The sequence below is a fragment of the Drosophila pseudoobscura genome, chromosome 3 (genome assembly GCF_009870125.1).
Source record: "Drosophila pseudoobscura strain MV-25-SWS-2005 chromosome 3, UCI_Dpse_MV25, whole genome shotgun sequence".
NCBI classification, from domain to species: domain Eukaryota; kingdom Metazoa; phylum Arthropoda; class Insecta; order Diptera; family Drosophilidae; genus Drosophila; species Drosophila pseudoobscura.
The window spans coordinates 16568176-16584670 of record NC_046680.1 but is presented as its reverse complement, the minus strand read 5'-3'; the positions used below and the strand labels follow the sequence as shown (position 1 = coordinate 16584670).

General features: G+C 46.1%; 1 protein-coding gene and 1 non-coding gene across 2 annotated transcripts; both read right to left on the bottom strand.

Moving 5' to 3' along the window:
* Window positions 1–1890: 1890 nt before the first annotated feature.
* Window positions 1891–2535, bottom strand: Obp56h (Odorant-binding protein 56h). The gene is made up of 2 exons (XM_001361405.3): window positions 2418–2535; window positions 1891–2346 (listed from the first exon to the last, which is right to left on the bottom strand). Exons 1-2 carry the CDS (start codon window positions 2469–2471, stop codon window positions 1996–1998), a joined length of 405 nt encoding a protein of 134 aa, XP_001361442.1. The 5' UTR covers window positions 2472–2535; the 3' UTR covers window positions 1891–1995.
* Window positions 2536–15774: 13239 nt separating this feature from the next.
* On the bottom strand, window positions 15775–15847 carry TRNAK-CUU (transfer RNA lysine (anticodon CUU)). Its single transcript has one exon. It is a non-coding gene; the product is annotated as a tRNA-Lys (tRNA).
* Window positions 15848–16495: the final 648 nt, after the last annotated feature.

Genomic DNA, 16495 nt, shown 5'->3' with positions numbered 1-16495 from the left:
TCTAGTTGTTTGGGCGTCTTCCCAAATCCGATGCGTAGTATTTCTATCAAAGTTCTGAGATCAAATTAAGGACATGCAACCCTCCCAAGTCGAACGATATTGTATGCCCAGATTGATAGAACCATAAACAACAACTGCGCTGCAATAATTTTGCTGGAACCATCGAGTATTAGCCATTGCCTGAGTCATCCAGCAGTCGTTTGTGAGTCACCGCCCATCGGCGGAAACTTCAACCCTTTGGCTCGGCCCCGGCTAACTATCAATGCCTCAGGCTCAGTCCGTCAGCATCGGTGGAAAGCTGCACAATATCCCATTCAAAAGCAGCCTGCTCCATCATCCACCCCACTCTCAGGGCCGGTCGGTCCCTTGGTAACCTCAAACAATGAACTCATAACTCAAGTGACACTTTTTAACTTGACTGCATTTCATCATGTGGCACATGAGCGCTTCTCCGTCTTCGTCTCGGTCTTGGTCTTGGTCTGCTTCTTGGGTCTTTCTTGTTTGGGTCTCTTTTTGTTTTGTCCAACAATATTCAAATTGAGTTTTCCAGTGCAACTGCTTGCCTGCCCCTGGCTCTGCCTCTGCTTCTGCCGCCAGCTCCAGCTCCTGCTCCAACTCCAGCTCCATTTCCGTCTGCGACTGTAGTCATCCATCGTTGGAAAGTTTTTTTGTTGCCTGGTATTTGTTAGTTGATAAAAGGCCAGGCCATTATATGCATGGACGGGCTGCACAATTTTGAAGTGGGTAAAAATTTGTATGCATGTGGCTGCCATGACAACGCCCCGCCCCGCCCCGCCCTGCCCCGTCCAGGTCCAACTACGACCGAACTTCATCTCCATCTCCATCTCCGACTTCGACCTTTCAATTCAAGCAAGCAGCAAAGATTCTTTTTCAAATTGTCATTGCCTTGGCTTGGCTTGGCCTGTCTCGGATTGGTTTCGTTTGGTCCTTCAAAGAATTCTTGGCTTTCTTTTTCCAGGCAGTGTACAGATTTTGTTGTCTCATGTCGCTGGGGCTTGTCAACCTGCCCCGTGTGGCTCCTCACTCTCACACACCCAATCCTCCAGAACCGAGAATCGAGACTAGCCCCATCCTCCATCGTCAGGCAAACGGGGAGCGCCTCAACCCCCATTGCAAGTGCAATGAACCGCTCTTGGCTTCTTCCAGTGCAGGCTGGCGGCGTTGATTTATGTAACATCTTCTATGGTTACATTGGCCCTCCATCTCCCATCCCGCTCCCATCTGGAATCCCCTTCAGCCATCTCATCCGTCGCTTGTTGCCATTAAGCGCAGCTCATATGTTACCCATGGACCGAACCGGACCGCGCCAGGCCGGTCCGGGCCGGGAGAGAAAGAGAATCTCACACGTGAAATGATTTATTAGCGGTAATTGGTGTCACAGCGTTCCGAAGAAAAGGAAAGGATTGCCCCCCCGCATTTCTCGGTGTTCGGTGTTCCGTGTGCTGTGTTCGCCCTGTCCCCTGTGCTAGTCTGCTCTGTTCTGTTCTTGTACTGCCTTTTAATTATCTTGATTTCAAACTTATTAAAATTGACAAATGATTTTCGTAGACATCGCTATGGTTTCTCTTAGGAAACAGGTTGTCAATGGCTACTTCCTAGAACCCAGCCAAGAGAGTTGATAAATCGTGGAATGCGTCAAGAGAATCGTTCCATTGTACCCCGTTTTCTGTATACCTATGTGGAGTATGGGTATTTACCTATGGGTAAAGACCCATCATTGTGGGACGATTGGAGGTTTCTTTGAGTACGGTTGGGCTAGGTTGGGACTGTCCCTAAGGTCATGTAGCGATTGGAGTGCCGATAAGATATCCATGTATGATCTTTTGTCCTCCTGGAACATTTTTGAACCCCATTTCAATCTTTCAACTCTTTTTGTTTCCTGCTTTAGTGCAACTTTAACAACTTTATTCATTGGACACCAGAGATGAGAAATCATAGCTTTGATTTGATCCTATTTCGATGACTGGAACAAGCTTAGTGATGTCCTGGTATGAGCTTGTGCTCCTTGAGGCACATGGTGATCTTGAAGGCCGTGTCACAGTCGTTGGTGCCCTTCATGTCCTTGCAGGCATTCACCCCCGAGGAAATCTCATCCATCTTGTCCTTGATCTGTGGCACATTCTTCAGGCTGTCCAGCATGGCCTGGGCATTGAACTGTCCGTTGACGAGATGGCCCTGCTTCTCCATCAGGCACTTGGTGTAGCACTTCAGGTTCTCCTTGGCAGTGCCCTGCATGCCGCTGGCCATGAAATCCTTCAGGTCCGCCTCGGTCACCTGGGTCGTCTGCATACACTCTTGCATGAGCTGGCGGAAGTCCGGATCGCACTACATCGGATCGAGAGTGAATATATGGGTTTTTAAGTGATCAGGACACGAACAGATTTTCGTCGTCATACCTGAACCACAGCCAAAAACATGGCCAGAGCAGCACAGAATAGAGTTGACTTCATTTTGATTTGGTTTGTTTTTAGATTTAGTTGAGAACCGAAACTGTTTGAGGTCTGCTGGCCGGCTGGGGGCTTTTATACCGGCTCCCAGGGCGCCCAGAGAGCACAATTAAAGCAATTAAACTTTTTTGCTAGATAGCGGCCAGAATTTGATTACGCACAATGCATACAATTATTGCACAATAGAATCTCCCTTTTTTGATTGTAATTATACTCGATTATCAGTCCGCATTTGCCCTCTGGGACTGGTCGCACAAATCCATAAAGTTAGTCTCAATTAGTCTCCAGCAAAAACAAATCAATTATACATTTATTGTATTCATTCAGTTTGACAATTTTCGACCTTTGTTCGGGCCATTCGCACATCCACAATTGATTCGCTGCCAATTCGAGATCCCCAATTTACGCATTCGCATAATCAGGGAAATATTTCCCAATGTCGGTTCGTTGTGAATAATTTGCGAAATTATCAAAGCTCTCGCACCTAATTTGGGTCAGAGCGTAGCACACTGATTCTGTCATTTGTAGAGTACAATATTTCGAGTACTTAATTCTAGACAAATTTTAGATAAAATATAGATATAGTACATATGGCTCGAAAATTTCCCATATGCCTTTATACTCGCTGTAAACTGTAAAATAAATGGATAATTAGTTCCACTACACAACGAAATCGATGGAATCGCGGGTGGCTCAGTTGTGGGCTGTCACTGTTACCAATTTGCATGCAGATTTTCATAAGATAAGACCAAATGATCGTGCACGAACCACTCACATAACATTCATGCCAGTGTGCCAGAATTAATGTCCAACATTGTATCATTTTTATACCAAAGTTGGGCTTAGAATTTCGAATGTTAAACCCTAGTCTGTTGGATGATCGACACCTTTATTTTACTTAGGTATATAAATGCTAACGTGATTTATTCTCCATATTCATTTTGCAGACATTTGCAATCCACACAACAGATTGCACAAGTCCGTTGTGGACAATCTATAACAATTAAACATCCGACAGCCCCCGTTCGGGCCATGATACAATAGACACACAATGGTGGTACATGTGTCTCGAGATATCTGTGGGGGTGGAGAACAAATATATAAAATACTCGTAGCTTGCATAATTTCTGGGTAAATTCAAATCAATAGACAAACAATAAGCTCCGGTTCGCAGGCCAACTGCCATTTACAGGTCTGAGGAAGCCATGTTGACAGGAGAAATAATTTATGCCTTTGTTATAAAATGCTCACCTGGCTCAGCCCCAGTCCCAGCCACGACCACGCCCACGCAGCCTATGCCTCTGCCTCTGGCTGGCTTCCTGGTAAGTTGTCTTTTTTTGCCGGGCCAGAGGAGAAAAGGAGGGGACTGTCTCGATGCGAGAAAGAGTTCCATCAAAGTGGGACCAGGTCGATGCGAAGTGGTTGACAAAAGGCCGAAACCGAAACCCGGCTGGGTGGCTGCTACTACTTGTCATTAGTCAGGGCGGAGGATAAGCAAAGGACATGGCCATAAAAAGGCCAATGCGAGGCGCCAGAGAGAGAGAGGGAGCAAGACTAGAGGGAAATCTACAGACGGCACAAGGTGTGTCCTGTGAATGAATTGCTGAGTAACCAATAATGAAGTAAAACTGTTCGAGTCGAGTCCTAGTTGTGTCCTTGTGGGGGCGGTGGCGGTGAGAGAGGCGAGACAGAAAGACAGCCGGGCACAATTCACTGTCAGTTGCATTGTTTTGACCTGATTTACATGCCCCAGCCACCGATGAGATCCAGCAAGAACTCTTGCTCCGTCTCCAGTTGGATTTCTATTAGAAATGGCAGTAGTCCCCTCTGTGGACTTTTATAGATTACAATGGTCACCACACAAAAGCGATAGATGCACGAACTGGCACACACACACACACACACTACCACTTCCACTCCTACTCGTACTCCGGCTCCTGCTGTCGCTCCCGGCTGGCGACGGCGCCAGACGACTACTACGATGACAGGACGAAACAAAGGCCAACGTTAATGAGCCAAAAGAATGGCGCGAGCCGTAACAAACGTGGCCAACTAAAGAGCGGGGCAAATTGTAAGAAAGCAGAACTGTGTCACAATGTTTTGACACACAGGGAAGGAGCAGCAGGATCCAGAGCAGAGCAGAGCAGGAAAAAGGGAATGGCAGAGAAATGGAAATAGAAAAGCAGCGGACAAAGGAACACCAGCAGCGGCAGCAGGACAACTGCCAGAGTCTGGAGCTAGTTAAGCAGGCAAAGACAAAGTTGATAAAATTAGATTTGTATGGTAAATAGTTTGTGGGATGGCAGGCTCTTCCTGCTGCCAGGGTCGGCGAGGGGCAAAGTTTAATAAATGTATAAAATTAATTAGCCAGTTGAATGTTCATTAACAGCTGGCAGCAGGAACAACTGACAACTCTGTTCGGGAGGGAGCCTCCTGCTGGCTCTGGTGGCTCTGCTAGCTCTGCTGCTCTTAAGCTTTAAGGCCAGGCCCAGGGCCAGGGCCAGAGCAGCTTTAAGCCCTGCCGGCACCGGTGCCGTATGTACCTTTGATGATGATGGGGATGGCTCTGGGCTCCGTTAGAGCCGGCAGGGCAGCTGTCAAGCTGCCTCAATTAATTCTCAGCAGTCAGTCAATGAAATTTTGTTGTTTTCGACTGCTCTCCCTCTTTTCAGGCCTGGCATTTTCACACCTCCCGCCTCGCTTCGACTCAGACTCGACCTCCCGCTGTGCTCTGACCAGGAAAAGGGGGAGAAAAGAAAAGAATGAAAAGTGAAAACCCCCAAAAATGAGTTTTGACCTTTCACAATTGCAAGCCACATGAGCTCTTTGTTGGCTGCAACTTGCGTTTTACGCTTTGTGGCAATTGACCACAAATGGCCGGCCCAGAGGGAATGGAAATGGGATGGAGGATACGAAATCTAAATTATATTTCGGACATTGTGGTAAAATAATTGGATTTTGAGGAATAATGCTGGGGATATGTTTGAGGAGAACAGGAAACCTAGAGAGAATGGCAGCGGAATCAATTCTGAATGTTTACTGTGTTGTCAGTGGAACCGCGTTGTTAGGATGTGGTTTTCTATGGACAGGATATTTGTGGAATTTTAAAGTTATTTTGATTGAATCGATAAAACAATGAATGAAATATTTTCCGGAATTTACTAAGCAACTGACTGGGACTCGGAGGGATGCAGGATATTATTGCAATGGAATCTCCTCTGAGAACTTGAAGGCCGACACCGTTCGAAAACTTTGTGCCCGCCTGGAAATACAATCTGTGTAATTTACACTCGTCTATATTTTGGACAGCTATAATTGGAATCCGGATTCACGGCCCTTCAATGCCGTCGCCAGTCAATGACACACTCCCACCAGATGAAGGGAAGAATTCAAAATGCGAACGCACTGAGTTATTGAAATTAAGCATCAAGTGTCACGGCCAGGCAGTGGCATTGCCACTGCCACTGCCACTGCCACTGCCACTGCCACTGCCACTGCCACTGCCACTGGCAGGGCGGAGGCCAATTCGCTGTCTTCGAATTGCGGCGGCGACAGGGGGCACGCACAAAAGCGCAAAAGTCCTTCCACATGCAGCAACATGAGCAGGAGTGGAAGTTTGGAAAAAAATAAAGGAAAAAAATGGATGCCTGACAAGTGGCAAAAGAGCAAGGAATTTGAATTTGCGTGGAAGTTTTTTGGCAAAAATAAAGTCAGCAGACGCAGTCGAAGACAATTGCCCGAGCAAATGAAATCAGGCACAAGGATGGGCGATGAGTGGAATGGGGCATGAGTGACGCAGAGTGGGGACTCTAAATACGAGTGCGTCCCCACACACAAGTACAATTTACATGCGTACGTGTGGCAGGGACTGCGAATGGGAATGGGGCAGGGGCAGGGGCAGAGACTCTGTGACATGTCCTTAGGATATTTGTATGCAAACAGGCAGGGCACAATGAGCTCTGAGCTCTGAGCTCTGAAATCGATATGCGGGCGCGCGCCTCACAAGGAAGTTGCAGCTGAAGGAGCGGCGGCTTCCAACTCCAACTCTCATCTCCTTATCCATCTGCTTCTCCGAGAGCCGCATCTCATCGACTGGCAGTTGACAGCCATGTGCAGCGGCGCAATGAAATGAAAAATGGTTCGAAGGAGACTCAGACGGCGACGTTGCCTGCAGCTACAAACTCCCATGCGGAGTGTAAGGACCCGCGGCGACAGCGATGGCCCGCTGACAGGGCCTTTTACGAGTACGTGTACATGTATGTGTCGGGGGGTACTGATATGTGATATTAGTTTGATCTATTGTGATTTCGTTCAGGGCTGCAAAACGAATTGAATTTCCATAAACCCTTCTTCTTACTCGTAGAGTAATACTTTACAAGAGCCAAATCGGAATATTCCCAGTAATATTTTGTTCTTCTAAGATAGTATTATAATTCCTAACCTCAAAGTCATAGCGATATATCCCTTCTAGAATATCAAGGGAATACTGCCCCCAAAAAGGGTTAATAATACAACAAGAAGTATTATCTTCGACAGATAATATTTCTACACAATGCAACTGTCAGCGATTTTATAGATAAATCATAGGTGAGTGGACAAGCCAAAAGGAGAGTATCATAACAGCTGTTTCATCTGAACCAGCTAATAATGGATTTTCACAGTGAGTTTCCGACGCGCCTTCCATCAATTGCAATAAGAAACATGATTTTGCAATTTTCCACTGCAACACTTGGGAATTCTCAGGGCAGGAGAGCCAGAAGCATTCGCTGAAAGTTCTGGAGAAGTGGTTGGCCCATCCCTGGTCTGGTTCTGGTTCTGGTTCTGGTCCATCGGGCTGATTATATCTGGCACTGTTGCTTGATTTGTTTTGCACACATTACCGATTGATTGTCTACGCCACGTACTGCTCTGCAGCACAGCCTCCGCCTCCGCCGCCGCCCCCGCCGCCGTCGCCGCCTCCCGCATACGAGTATGACTTGCAACGGCAGGCAGCTCCAGACGCAAATACCCGTCACCATTCGCCATCTCGATTCCCGCTTCCCTTGTTATGCTGGTGCGTCATTCGCTGCTTTTCGATTGTGCAACTTTGATAAGCAATTTTTGAGCGTCGTCTTTGTCCTCCTCCCCAGCAATTGTTTCTGTGCCAAAGACAGGGAAAGAGGCATCGGCATCCCGGTCTTGTGCGTGTGCGTGTGTCACCAACACCCAGATGCGATACTGATGCCAATGCCGATGCCCATGCCAGGACATCCCCTTCGATAGCCATCAAATTAGGGCCAGCCCAAATCAAGGAAGATATGTACTAGTGCTGGCTCTGGCCTCGGGCCATCTCGAAAGGAATCTACATCTGCACACTCATCTCGATCTATTCTCTGTTTTAGAAGCCTAATTGCCAGGCTGTTGGAGCGTTTGCCTCGGCCGAACAGGTGCAAATGGTTATGAAGCACAGCCTGCATTAAACTCGAAGGGGAAATGCAAATGAAAACCTTTAAAACATGCCCAGCATAACCCGTACTTTCAGTCGAGTTACATGTCTGTAAGAGATGTTTTCTTTTCTTTATTGAGACCCTTCTCATCCCCATATTTTATTGTAATTTCGGCTATACTCGGACAGTAGCAAATTGGTTACAAACACAGCTGTCGACCCTTACGTGGCTATAAAGTAGAAGACAAAAGGGTTTTTCAAGCCAGCCCCAAACAAAAAAAAAAAACAAAAAAAAAACACATTAGAAACGTGTGCCGGAGCAGGGCCATAGGAGAGGTATACTCGTATGGCCGGTCAATAATGCGGTAGCTAAACGGTTTCGACATACCCCAAACTCGAAGGAATTTCATGGCCCACATACCTTGGCATATGTGTGGTCAAATTAAAAGGGTTCGAAGGATATCCCTACGCTGTTATCTGCATCTGAAAAGAGTTTTCAAAAATACAAAATAATATTTACCAATTGAAGTTCCACAACTATGTGAGTGCTTGGGCTGTCAATCGTTGCAGCCTCTACATATTAAAATATATCAAAAACATTCCTTTGATTCCATTTTCTCCGCGATGACCGTTGGGAGGCATTTCTGGGATGCCATTCTCTGCCCCCTCAGCTGATCAAGCACCTGAATTATTTCTTTGGAGTAACTATATTACCCAAATTGTGTCTGCGCCCAGCAATCTTCCGTTCCGTATCGATTCGATACGGCACTCTCCTTTGCAAAACAAAACCAAATATAAATATTCACCATCAGATGCTGAAAATCGTTGTTAAAATACAACGAACAACTCTATTGAGACCCCGTTTCTGTTTCTGTTTCTGTTGGATCCACATAAACATCTGTTTGTCTGTCATCGTCAGACCGACCCCGAAACATATCGAGCCACGGAAAGAAATGCATACCAACATTAGTATGTACATACATATGTACTCGGATACATTTGTATATTCATCCACCGTTCCTCGGGCATGGGTTCCCTCCATGGATCGTCTTTAGCTCCCCAGTTCTCTGAAGCTGATTGCGAATTGCAAATCGATGTGGACGGAATAAAGGTAAACGTAAAACGTAAAACGTAAAAACCGCACGGTAGGAAATTTGAATAAAATGCAATAAGACAAACACATGCATGATAATTTCAACCGGGCCCAAGCTAAACACAACAATGCATCATTCCCTTAGTTTTCGGCTAGGGGGGCTGTCGGCACTTTGGGTTACGATTACGTTACCCTTCCTGAATGTAGATACATGTGCATATACGAAGTTTATACAGTTGTGTGTTTATAGTAGGAGCACACACATACATATATGCAAAATATCCAAAGCAGCTCGTGCGTGTAAGCTCGTGATGATGATACACTAAAAACTACGCTGTTAAACAACCAAACCACAAAATACATCAAAATGATGCGGTTGCAAACTGATGCAGAAACAAGTTCTGAAGTCCCCGACCAGAGCGGACAGAGCCAGAACCAGAGCCAGAGCCAGAGCCAGAGCCAGAGCACGGTACAATGAACCACTGTCGAAGTGGTTGACTGTTCAAGTGGTTGCCGAGTTTTGTTGGGTGCAAAAAGTTAGACAAATGTATTTGAGATTAGTGCAGGAGTGCAACGCAATGGGAATACCCTGGAGGAGTTTTCAGATTTGTTGGGGCGCATAAAACAGTGGTGAATTGTATCTAGATAGCTTTAAATTTAAATTTCTAAACCTTGAATTTCAAAAGCTAGAAGCTTGGACTAGATCAACTGGCTACTGCTAGTTTGTTTCAATGACTTATACCCCTGGTAAAACACTCTCAGAACCTCATTCAGGAGAAAAACCCCAAGTCGAGTCACTCTGGGAGGAACATGCTGCTCTTGGGGGCTGGCAGGGAAATGGCAAATGCAACTGTCTGACCTTTCGGGCAGTAAATTATGCATAGATGGATAATTTATAACTTATGCGTGGCAGTGCCAACCCCCGAAACATTTTGCATGGTACGCTGACGGGGGAATCAGGCGGAGACATAGACAGATGCACAGACAATGATTAGGGCCACACACAAACCTATTATTAACATGGCAGGCCCTGTCCACTCGGGTGGACAATTGCAATTGCTTGCCAGTAATTCTCAATTTAATTATAGTAATACACACACACTCACACACTCGCACTCACGGACCGGACTCTAGAGGAGGGGCTGGCTCGTCTAAGTGCAGATTTGAGCGCATTTGCACTTGGGCCAAGTTTTATGGCTCGGCTTTGAGACCCCTGCCTGAGATCTGAGGGACTGCCAGCCTGTGCGTAAATCAAATGCAAATGTCGAGTGCCCGTAGTGCAATGACAGCAGTGTCCTGACCCTGTCCAAGAGTTGTCCTTATGTTTGTCCGCTTGTCCGCTTGTCTGCGGCTAGCTTCTCGCCATATTCATTATGCGGAAAGGCAGGAGAACCCACTTTTGGGTCTCCCTACGAATCTGAATCCTCTGCCCGCTCTCCAGGTCCGGTCCTGCTGGATGGGATCTATGTATCTGACTTTGGCATTAGTTTTAGCCCGGGCAACTTTTAGTTCTCATTTTCGCACGTAGCCCGATGCCGATATCCGATGGCCGCACATATCGGATTCAGCAATCAAGGTGTGGGCCAACCTGAAGGGGAGAAAATTATGCTCACGTAGCGAGTACGTGCTGTTGATTTGATGGTCAGTTAATTATTATTTTTTGTGTTTATAGAGTTGCGGCTATGTTGTTTGGGGCAGGCCAGAAACAGAAACATAAGCAAAATGCTCTGGCTAATGTCTGATCTTGTGGCTAGGCATGTAGAGATTGCGCCCGTGCATGCTGGGTTATGAAGTGTCTCAGTCTCATAAAGGTGACTGGAAATGACTAGCTGAAAAACTTCATATCTTGATAGGTGTGAGGAGTAAACAGGAGGAACTGGAATACTCGAGGATTAATACTGGAGTTCCAGGCACCTTTAAACCCTTTAGAGATTTTCCATTTTAATCATACCAAAAGGAGTATAAAGAATTAAGTATAAAATATACTATTAGTGTGTGCACTTTATGATCCCCTGCACTGCATACTTATGCTCATACTTATGCTCATGATTAGGAAAGTTTTGTACCAAGGTTGATGTTAATTTTCGCTGCCAAGGTCCTAATCCCTTCGTGGCCTGCGTCAATACTATTCCGATTGAGCAGCGGATGGATGCCGCTAAATTTGTTTGATGAGGCAGGAGCGGATCAAGGCTTTTGGGTCCTACCTTTGGGCCCGTCTGAACATACGTATGTATGTGCAGGGTTTATTATATATATATATATATGTATATATATAGTCCATTTATTATATTTTTTTTCTTTTCGGTTTTCCTACACTATTTGAAGAACTTTTGAGACTCAATACTCACTTTGACTTAAAGTCCGCCCCAGTGCCCGCATCGTGCTGTAATCAGCCGAGGCGGGTGAGGGATATGATGTTGGCCAAATCGCCGGCGCAATTCCGACGGCCAATGCCAATATTAATCAATTCTATATGGAGCGCAGCTCAGGCGGATCTAGTGGGACCAAAACCATCCCAAACTGGTTATCCTCTGCAACAGCAGCAGCGGCAGCGGCAGCAGCAGCAAGTCGAAACTCATTTCGTGTTGCGACTTTTGATTATGATGATTATTACGCGTAATCGCCGCTACATGTGCTACATGCAGCGCCAAGGCCCCCTCCTCTATCCGATCCCCGCCCCTGGAGCTTATTGATGAGGTACGAAGCTGGCATAGCCCCCTGGCCGAACCGAAAGAGCCTGGGACACCTGTGTGTATATTATTATTACACATCGGACATGGCCAAGAGAACAGGGCATGGGCAATGGCAAGGGTAAGGGCACGGGCATCGGCATCGGTATGGGCACAGGCACGGGCAATGGGAATTGGAATTCGAATGGACAGGGGCATGGGCACTGGGCACTGGGCAGACGAATTTAAGCGAGCTACTCGTACACACGATGACGCTGTAAGTGAACACTAATGTGGGTCCAGGGTATGCAGCAGTCGCGGTCAGTTAAGTAGGACCATCACGAGTACGGGTTCTGGAAGAAAAATCTAAAGAATCAAATATTTGTAATAGAAATCTCTCTTAGATTTTTGATCTGCTCATGAGCAGATATAGTATATAGTAGTGGAACTCCTCTTGGTTCCATTCGAATGATCGCAGCTGTAGATTGTGAATCTTACATACAAGCTTGCCAGCAGACTCGCTGACCGTCTGACGTAACAACAAGTTAACAAGATAATGACAGTAGCGGCGGCTCACCGGACGAACCAGGCCAGCCCATTCAGCCCAGTCCCAGTCCCAGTCAGTCCAGTCAACATAGTCATCGTGGTCGTGGTCTTGGTCGGTCCCCCTCTTTCTGGACGAGGTTCGCGTCCCGCTCTGTTATTTAGTCGGAGGTAGGTGTGGATCGGATCCATTTGCGTGTGTGTGTGTGTGTGTGTGTGTGTGTGTTAGAGTGAGTGACGTGCCGTGCGCATAAGTGACTGATGGCCGGCGACGTCCAGGGCCCGGCCCCCTTTCTTTATGCTGGAGCTGGCTGCCATTTCCTCTCCCTCCTCTCCATCCGCCTCATGCGCGGCTGCTGTCGGCCAAAGACCATAATCAAGTATGCTAAAAAGACGCGCTAACCAAAAGGAAATTGAAATGAAATATAAAGAGTATATGTGTGCTTGTGCTCGTGCTCGTGCTCGTGTGGGTCTGCGTGGGTCTGTGTGGTGTGGCGAGAGAGAGTGTGAATATGTATACGTTCCTTGGGTGACCACTCGTATGCGTGTCTGTATGGGTAAGCGCTATAGTTTGCTCTTTTGTGGTATTTCGCACCTGGAGCGGCGGCTGCTCACCTTGTTAAGCAGAGCGTCGTTAACACTTGAGGTATTCTCTTCTGGTTTTTCTGCTGCTGTGGTGGTGCTGCTGCTGCTCCTGGCCCTGTTCTTGCTCCCTCGCTCTTCCCGCTCCCGTGCACCTACGGATGCACTGGCCAACAAGCTCATTAGCCTCATAATTAGCTTTCGTTATGCTGTTCGTGTATTAATTAGAAGTTATTGCTGCGTCCAGGCGCCGCGCACGAAACCCACTCAACACTCGCTCCTCCAGGGAGTGAATGTGGGATGTGGTAGATGGGCAGAGGGGGGCCTCTGCTCTGCCTCATTGCATTTTAAACCGCTCATCAAGCCAGTTTTCCTCTCGTCAGCCTTTTTCCTGACTGTTTTACTCGCCTTTGTTCTGGGATTTTTTGCTGCTGCTGCTTCTGCTACTTCTGGCCACGGCTAATGCAGAGATAATGATGCTGTGGCTTTGATCGATTTGATAACAATTTAATTTCGAGTGCACGCTCGTGGTTTTCCCCACATTATTGCATTTTCCACTAGAGTCTTGCGATGTGGTGTGCAGGGCACGTAGGCAGATTAGCCTGGTGAATAGGAAGGGGCGGGGGAAGGGGAATGGGAATGGGGCGACGAAGAGTGATTGCGTTCCCAAGTGCAATACATATTGGGTTAGACTAATGGTTCATGGTGACACCGCGCATAAGGAAGGGCCCCATAAACAGAGAAAATTCAGAATAAAGCTGTCCTGCTCCCAGAAGAGAATTAGAGAGGGAGCCGGAGGGGTGTGGGCCACAGCGCTGCACGTGAGTGTGAATTAAATGAGGTATTCGCTCTGCCAAATATGGAGTTCTACGTACTATGCTTTGCTCCATTATATACACGCATCGTGGCTTTGATTTATCTTTATTTACGGTAATTGGAATAATAATGAATAGCTTCTAAATCACATATTTGATTGCAATAATGTTAGTTTCTTTATGGTATGCTTCGTTCTTTAAAATAATGATCTAAAAGCTATGAATATGTAGGCTGATTTAAATAATATTTCTGCATCGATGGAGTTTCCTAGAACTTTTAATGCATAATAATTATTTTCGAAAGTTGGAACTTTCCTCTTATTCGAATCTCGGATAATAAACACAACAAATCTGCAATCCGCGAGAGCTGGGGCAAACAAACAATGGGCCGGAGGCACAGCCGACAAAAAATGCTGAGTAAACCTTATTAAAAAGGGATAACGGCGTACGAGCAACGCTAATGACAACGCTCATGGGTGTGGATGAATGGATGGGTGGGAGAATGGATGGGTGTGGACGGATTGCAAACACACACACACGTCACTCAGCCACGACATCCTTCCGGGAGCGACAAAGGGTCGGTACGGCAGGGATCGCGCCTGGGCCTGGGCCTGGTCCTCGTCCTTGTCCCGGGATTAACGCTGTTAATGACCAAGGGCAACAGCGGCGTCGCCCTCAACATCGGCCCAGACATTCCGCATCCTCCAGGCTATATATTATTACGTGTGCTCACGAGCAATTGAGGATGCAATGTCATACGTCAGCAGAAGGTGAGTCAAATCAGCGGCCAGGCCGTGGCAGGGTTAAACAGAAATACACAAGTCAACAAAGTTTGGATCTGATTGAAAATCATTGTGCAATGTCATACACTCGTAGTAGAGCTTAACATCCATGACACAGAACAGAGGCGGACCGTGTTGGAGAGTATTTCTGAACAAAAAAACTGCTGCATAATGTTTATTTGCCCGAGCAAAAGAAATTTATGTGTTCAGAGCCCGTTTAGGACGTGTGGTTGGGGGTACTAAAAAACTTTTGCTTAAGAAATCTGCGGCAAAAGGGTTGGAAGGACATTGGTCCCGGTTTCGACTCGGGCAGCTGGCAGCACCCTGCTGTGGATAAATCTGCGTAGCAAATGCAACTTAATTAAATTTCCAAATACTTTCTCCGCTCAGGAGCTGGGATGCAAAATGCTGCTTGCTGTTAATTACGAAATTGTAAAACTCAAAGTTCAAATTGCAATTTGTATTCATTTGTAAGCCGTCAGAGCCATTAAATTTGTAAACCGCCGCCACTGCCGCCGCCAGAACCGCTGGCAAAATTATATATTAATGCGGGCGGACGGGCGTCTGTCTGTCTAACACTGCGGACACCTTTGCGGACGGCGCCTCCTCCTTCGGGCACCCCCATCTCCATCTCCAGTCCCCCGTGCAGTCACCCACATAATTTAAATGCATTTCCTTTTGCGCATTAATTTCCTAAGCTTTTTTGCATACGAAAATCCCGCACAAAACTGCGTTCGATGTAATCCCATGAGCTTTAAAGTCACGTATGTGCCCTGCCCGGGGGCATGTCTGTTTGTGTGCGCTGTTGCCACAATCCAACCTTCCTTTCTGTGGCAGGGGACAGCTGCAGGAGGCGAGGCACGCACAACAAAAGCATCGCCGTCGCTGGATTTGTTTTTGTATTCGCATGTAATAAATGTATTTGTTTATCCCCCTCTAATTTTCACTGCAAGCGAAAATATACCAAAAAAAAAAAAAGAGAGTGCTACGTAGAGATGGGGAAATTGGAGTCTGGGCGGCTCTCCCCATGGTCTGGTCTCCTCTCTTTGTCTTTTTTGTATGCTTTTTGTGAAGTTTTCGTTACATTAATTGTCCTCCAGTTCGCTTTAGGGGAGCCACGACTGAACAGAGCCCCTATTTTCATTGGACGCTCTGAATTTTTCATATAGGATGCATTGTGCATCGCGAACAATGACTTTCACTTGCCGCAGGATCAACAAACAGTCTGTTCAACAAATTGAAAGCTCATACAAACATATGTTTATAGATTTGAATTAAATTTAAATTTGAATCAAATCAGAATCACCCAGCAAAATCAAAGTGGTTTAGTTAATTAAACATAAAAAAAAAATATACTTATGAAAACGCAGGAAAAGAAGAAACAAAAAGTTTGTTTTCGCCCAACGTGGGGCTCGAACCCACGACCCTGAGATTAAGAGTCTCATGCTCTACCGACTGAGCTAGCCGGGCTGTTGTGCATTCAACGGCAAATGCTAAACTAGAGTTCAGCCAGAGGTATGCATATACTGCTTTCTGTTTCAGGCCTATTAACAGTTGTCTATTTATAAACCTTATCGAAGAATTTGCGAGTATTTTGGGATTAAGAGTTGGGTCTAAAATGCTTCTTTAGGCATTCATAGGTGTATTTTTGTACACAGTTGTATATAAATATGCAAGTATGCTTGTGTCTTTTATAATTGCTTTAAGTTTTAAATATTTATATATATATGTCTATGTATTTTATAAATAGATTATGTATATCATCAGTTTATATTATATTTTGACCAGGGTCTAAGGTTTTAGTGGTAATCTCTTGATTTTCGTATCCCAATTTAATGATTATCTGAATTTCTATGTTCCATGTTCCTCTTCCCAAGCAATACTTGCGACTCATTCACAAAGAATTACTATTCGAAATGAGCTGGTTTCATTCATCAGCACATCACAAGCTCGACAGCCATGTCAGAAATATCATTACAATTGTGTTCCGTTTCTCAGGCTCCTTTAGAACGGCTCACACACACAGAAATATCATGGGGGGAAACATCATGCGTGGAAAATGGTTATTCATAATCATTTGTTACGCTTAATTGTTGTCTTTGCGGTTTACCTCTCGGC